Source organism: Kogia breviceps, chromosome 11 (genome assembly GCF_026419965.1).
Source record: "Kogia breviceps isolate mKogBre1 chromosome 11, mKogBre1 haplotype 1, whole genome shotgun sequence".
NCBI classification, from domain to species: Eukaryota; Metazoa; Chordata; class Mammalia; order Artiodactyla; family Physeteridae; genus Kogia; species Kogia breviceps.
Genome location: NC_081320.1, coordinates 82,725,272 through 82,731,895, shown reverse-complemented (window position 1 = coordinate 82,731,895; position 6,624 = coordinate 82,725,272). Strand labels below are relative to the sequence as shown.

General features: G+C 47.9%; 1 protein-coding gene across 1 annotated transcript; it reads right to left on the bottom strand.

Moving 5' to 3' along the window:
* Nucleotides 1-1,005: 1,005 nt before the first annotated feature.
* On the bottom strand, nt 1,006-2,202 carry PRR30 (proline rich 30). The gene has a single exon (XM_059078673.1). The coding sequence runs from the start codon at nt 2,200-2,202 to the stop codon at nt 1,006-1,008; it is 1,197 nt and encodes a 398-aa protein (XP_058934656.1).
* Between the last annotated feature and the right edge of the window lie 4,422 nt (nt 2,203-6,624).

The window sequence follows — 6,624 nt, the reverse complement described above, 5'->3', positions numbered from 1 at the left end:
GAGCCGCCAATACGCGTCAGCACTAGCAGGCCGCGGGTGGGCGGAGCCCCAGCTCCGGGATGCCGTTCTCCGCCCGCTTGTGTAGGCAGACTCCGCCATGTTTTTGCGGGGCATTGGGGGCGCGCACCAACTTCAAGGAAATGTGTTGTTCTTCAGGAGCGGGGTGGGTGAGGGCGGGGACGGGGTGTCCTAATAAAGGTTAAGGGAGGTTAATAAGCCTTTAATAAAGAAATCCGTGGATTAGGACTGTCCACACTTCAGGAGTGATACGCAGACTAGAGCGCAGCCTTTACGTTTACCCCAGAGAGGAAGTGATTTATCCAAGGTCTGCCTCGCACCCCACCCTCCTGAGGGGGCCCTTGGATATCTGATCTCCAACGTGAGGACCCCGTGTTTCTCTGCAGTGAACGCTAGGCTTGCCCTTCCCTGCAAGGAGACACCTCCTGCTGCTCCCCTGGCCTTATCAGCATGAGTCCTTTTAATCTAAGGTGCAGCCAGAGGAAGGGGCCCAGTGACTTCATCTCTGGGCATGCCATTATCTGTCCCAACAAATCGACTTAAATGGGTGAAGGGCCTGGCAGAGCCCTCTGCACATCTCAGGTGCTCAGGGCTTATGGGTCCCTTGCCCTCCTCAGATATAGGGTGCTCACTCTCCTTGGTCATTCTGTTTCCTTTGACTCTCCTCCACCCCTTGTTGGGTTCTGGTCACCCTGAAGGTACAGCCACCCACAGGATCTGCTCAGCAAGACAACAAACACAAGTTTTGCAGGGTCAGGCTTTATTGGATACACTGAAGGCTGAGTGGGGCCTCGGGTGCCCTTGGTCCTCTTCAGCCAGGAGAAAGCAGACTCCACAAGGGGCTCCCAGGGTTCAGGGCTGGAGAACACACCTGACCTCCAGCCAGCCAGCCCTTCAGAGTGTCTCGGGGGCTCCCTGAGATCTGGGGCCAGGCAGGGATGGTGGGGTTCGGAGGAGGTGCTCCAGGGAGCCTCCGTGGCTCCGGCACTAGAGCTGTGACTTTTGGGGAATGGGCTCTGGACAGGCAGGCCTCTTTGAGGCAGAGGAAGTTCTGGGCTTCCGGGAGACGGTGGCCTGTTGTGGTGCCTGAGTCTGAGACCCTGAACAGCACATGGAGTTTGGTGATTGAGGGCCTACAGACCTGAGGCTCCCGTTCTGGGAGGGGGTGCCTGGGCCTAGATCTGCCTGGGCCTGAGCTGCTGGGACTTGAGATGCCTGGGCTTGACACCCACGGGCCTGAGCAGCCTCTCCCTGAGGCCCTACTTCCTCCGGCCTTCTTTCTGGCAACAGATGCAAGGCCCTGGCCTGGCCCCGAGGCAGGCGGAGGCCAAAGCCAATGCCGATGCGCAGTGGTCCTGATTCCTGGCCCTGCGCACAGGGTAGTAGTTGGGGGAAAGCAAGTAGCATGGGCCCAGTCCTGTACCTGGGGATAGGGCAAGAGGGGCTGCGGGGCCGGAGACACACCAGACAGACAGGATACTCCACGACTGGGGCCTTGCCGGTTTTGCCTTGCCACAGACACTGCAAAAGCAGTAGCCGCAGGTCGTGGGCGATACGACGGTGCCCCAGATGAACCACCAGGGCCTGGGCCAGGGCTCCTGGGTCCCTGAACTCTGCAGGGTCCCTTTCGCTTGCCATGCATCCCCCCTCCCCTCCAGGGGACCCGGTGTTCCTGTACTGATGCGAGTGCCGTGTCTGGCTGTTAGAGTGAACCCCACGAGAAGGTAGACTGGGGTTTGGGGAGGTGAGAGTGGAGCTAGGTAGGTCTTCGGGGTGGGAAGGAGACTGGCAACGCGAGCCCAGGAGAGAGGAGTTCTGTGGCTGAGAGGGAGAAGAGGAGTGAGTGAGAGTGGGAGATGGGTGTAGCCAGCGGGAGGGCGAGGGAGAACATGGTGGGGAGAGAGAGAGGCAATCCTGATGAAAGAAAGAAGGGGAACCTGGGAGATAAGAGCAGGGCTGTAGGACAAAGTCCGAATTTGAGTCAGAAGAGTACAAATGGGAGCGTGCAGAGTGGGACCATGGGGCAGGAGAGCAAGCTGGGTGGGTGGGACGGAGGGATTGTTGGGGAGATTGAGGTTGTAGGTTGCAGGGAAGGGAGTCCACAATTTGTGAGGGGCCCCGATGGGGGCGCCCATGGGGTGCTGCATTCCGTAGCAGCACTTGGTCCTTGTTTTGAGGCAACATTGCCTTGAATCCAGAGGAGAGTGGAGCGTCAAGCCCAGAGATTAGAGACCTGGCCAGAGGCAGGACCAGTATCTCTGGGGCCAGAAGTGGCTGAGAAATCAAGGCCTTCTGTGCACAGAATGTGGCTCCAGCCTGGCGTTGGTAGGACTGTTGGTGGCAAGCCAAGGAGACACCCAGCCCTGGAGCACCAGCCTCTCTGGGTGTTCAGACAGGAGCTTGGCTCTAAACTTGCCTTCTCACTTCTTTGCAGTGAGCCAGTGATGAGGGATGGAAGGGATGGAGAATCAGGACTGACTCTTGGGAGGTGAACGACAGCAGAAGTTATCTGGGTGGGCCAGGGAGGAAGACACAGCCCATAGGATCTGTAGAGAAAGAAACAGAGCCCAAGATATTGGGAGACTGGGTCCATCTCTGGCTCTGGCTTATGTACCATGCAGGCTGGTTCACCAAAGGCCCTAAATCCATGTCACATTTGGGGTCAGAAGAGCTGGCAAAAAACTCCAGAGAAGGTAAGAGCTAAGGAGGAGAGGAGTAAGGAGGGAGGGTAGGATGGATAGGATGGAGTTAGAGGAGGGGGCTTGGGAGATGGGGACTGAGATGGGACTAGGAATTGAGGGTGTTCTGGTGCTGTGAGCTCTTACCAATGAGGGTTCCTCTGGGCTGTGTTTCTCAAGGCACTTCAGTGATGTGGGACCTGGGAGAGAGAGGAACAGAGTCAACAAATGGTGGGGACGCCCCTCTCTGCCCCCAGCGTCTGTCACCCAGAACTCACTCTGACCCAGAGTTCTGTCTGAGCCTTGCCCTTGGTCCTCCTTCAGCCAGGCGGAGGTCTTCTGTTACTAGGTTTTTATTCTCCTAAACCTGAATCAGAGATTCTGCAAGCATCCTGGTTTCCTGGCACTCTGGTTGCCCTAATCCCCGTCTTCCCTAATGCTGATGTCCTCTGGCTCAGTCTGGCCCCAGCCGAGATGGCTTTTCACGCTCAGTAGCAGCAGTAGCAGTGGGGCTAGCTGGTGAAAGCCTCTGGGAGGTGGGCACTTTGTCCCAGCAGCCCTCGGGAGCTGGGAGCTGGGAGCCCCATTTCCTGGGGCAGTCGCCCCTGCCATCTAGTGCCTATGTCACAGAGGTTGGGGGCTGACATCATAGACTCTCCTCTTCAAGGCTCTAGGACCTTCTCTCAGAGATCATCCAAAGGCTGGCCCTTGATAAAACTGAAGCAAGCAGAATTCTTTAGGGCATTCAGTCTCTCCTTCAGGGCCTGGCCCCCACCTCTGCTCTCTGACCGTATACTTTACAGTTCCCACCACCTCCTCCATCCAGGCTTCTCCCCAACTCTACAGCCTAGCTGCGCTGGACCCTCCCTTCAACTTCCTGTTTTCTTTGCTTTCTGAGCAGAGGTTCATGCTCCACACCTTTTCCTCCCTTGGGATAATGCTTATATGTTTGCTTTTTTAAAAAAATCAGTTGTTCTATAATTTTTTAGCTTTACTGAGAGATAATTCACAACTAAAATTGTAATACCTTCAAAGTGTACATAGTGATGATTTGATACATTGTGAAAGGAATCCTCTTAACTGTTAATTGACACATCCTTCACCCCATATACTTACATCTATATTTTGGGGGGGAGGTGAGGACATTTATGTTTTACTCTCTTTGGATATGCTTATATGTTTTAATATCTATTTTCTTAATCGCTTTGTTGAGATGTAATTCACATACCATACCATTCACCCATTTAAAGTGTGCGATTCACTGTTTTTCCAGTATACTCACAGGGTTGTGCAACCATCACTGCAATCTAATTGTAGAACATTTTTATATCCCCCCAAAAGAAATCTCACACCCATAGTCACTCCTCATTCCTCCCTCCCCCCAGTCCCTGGAAACTATAAAGCTACTTTCTGTTTCTATGGATTTGCATATTTCAGACATTTCATATGAGTGGAATCATACAATATGTGACCTTTTGTGTCTGACTTCTTTCACTTAACGTTATGCTTTCAAGGTTCCTTCATGTTGTAGCGTGTATCGTTACTTTATTCCTTTTTATCGCCAAATAATATTCCATTATATGGTTATACCACATTTTGTTTTCCCATTCAGTTTTTTTTGAATATTTGAATTTTATTTAATTTATTTATTTTTTATACAGCAGGTTCTTGTTAGTTATCCATTTTATACATATTAGTGTATGTATGTCAATCCCAATCTCCCAATTCATCCCACCACCACCACCACCACTTTCTCCCCTTGGTGTCCATATGTTTGTTCTCTACATCTGTGTCTCTATTTCTGCCTTGCAAACCTGTTCATCTGTACCATTTTTCTAGATTCCACATACATGCGTTAATATACAATATTTGTTTTTCTCTTTCTGACTTACTTCACTCTGTATGAGTCTCTAGATCCATCCATGTCTCTACAAATGACCCAGTTTTGTTCCTTTTTGTGGCTGAGTAATATTCCATTGTATATATGTACCACAACTTCTTTATCCATTCATCTGTCGATGGACATTTAGGTTGCTTCCATGACCTGGCTATTGTAAATAGTGCTGCAATGGGGTGCATGTGTCTTTTTTTTTTTTTAACATCTTTATTTGAGTATAACTGTTTTACAATAGTGTGTTAGTTTCTCCTTTACAACAAAGTGAATCAGTTATACATATACCTATGTTCCCATAACTCTTCCCTCTTTTGTCACCCTCCCTCCCACCCTCCCTATCCCACCCCTCTAGGTGGTCACAAAGCACAGAGGTGAACTCCCTGTGCTATGCTACAGCTTCCCACTAGCTATCTAATTTACATTTGGTAGCGTGTATATGTCCCTGCCACTCTCTCACATCGTCACAGCTTACCCTTCCCCCTCCCCATATCCTCAAGTCTATGCCCTAGTAGGTCTGTGTTTTATTCCCATCCTACCACTAATCTCTTCATGACATTTTTTTTTTTAGATTCCATATATATGTGTTAGCATACAGTATTTGTTTTTATCCTTCTGACTTACTTCACTCTGTATGACAGATTCCAGGTCTATCCACCTCATTACAAATAACTCAGTTTCATTTCTTTTTATGGCTGAGTAATATTCCATTGTATATATGTGCCACATCTTCCTTATCCATTCATCTGTTGATGGACACTTAGGTTGCTTCCATGTCCTGGCTATCGTAAATAGAGCTGCAATAAACATTTTGGTACATGACTCTTTTTGAATTATGGTTTTCTCAGGGTATATGCCCAGTAGTGGGATTGCTGGGTCATATGGTAGTTCTATTTGTAGTTTTTTAAGGAACCTCATACTGTTCTCCATAGTGGCTGTATCATTTTACATTCCCACCAACAGTGCAAGAGTGTTCTCTTTTCTCCACACCCTCTCCAGCATTTATTGTTTCTAGAGTTTTTGATGATGGCCAATCTGGCCGGTGTGAGATGATATCTCATTGTAGTTTTGATTTGCATTTCTCTAATGATTAATGATGTTGAGCATTCTTTCATGTGTTTGCTGGCTATCTGTATATCTTCTTTGGAGAAATGTCTATTTAGTTCTTCTGCCCACTTTTGGATTGGGTTGTTTGTTTTTTTGTTATTGAGCTGCATGAGTTGCTTATAAATTTTGGATATGAATCCTTTGTCAGTTGCTTCATTTGCAAATATTTTCTCCCATTCTGAGGGTTGTCTTTTCATCTTGTTTATGGTTTCCTTTGCTGTGCAAAAGCTTTTAAGTTTCATTAGGTCCCATTTGTTTATTTTTGTTTTTATTTCCATTTCTCTAGGAGGTGGGTCAAAAAGGATCTTGCTGTGATTTATGTCATAGAGTGTTCTGCCTATGTTTTCCTCTAAGATTTTGATAGTGTCTGGCCTCACATTTTGATCTTTAACCCATTTTGAGTTTATATTTGTGTATGGTGTTAGGGAGTGTTCTAATTTCATTCTTTTCATGTAGCTGTCTGGTTTTCCCAGCACCACTTATTGAAGAGGCTGTCTTTTTCTCCATTGTACATTCTTGCCTCCTTATCAAAAATAAGGTGACCATATGTGTTTGGGTTTATCTCTGGGCTTTCTATCCTGTTCCATTGATCTATATTTCTGTTTTTGTGCCAGTACCATCCTGTCTTGATTACTGTAGCTTTGTAGTATAGTCTGAAGTCTGGGAGCCTGATTCCTCCCGCTCCATTTTTTTCCCTCAAGACTGCTTTGGCTATTCGGGGTCTTTTGTGTTTCCATACAAATTGTGAAATTTTTTGCTCTAGTTCTGTGAAAAATGCCATTAGTAGTTTGATAGGGATTGCATTGAATCTGTAGATTGCTTTGGGTAGAATAGTCATTTTCACAATGTTGGTTCTTCCAATCCAAGAGCATGGTATATCTCTCCATCTGTTTTATCATCTTTAATTTCTTTCATCTGTGTATAGTTTTC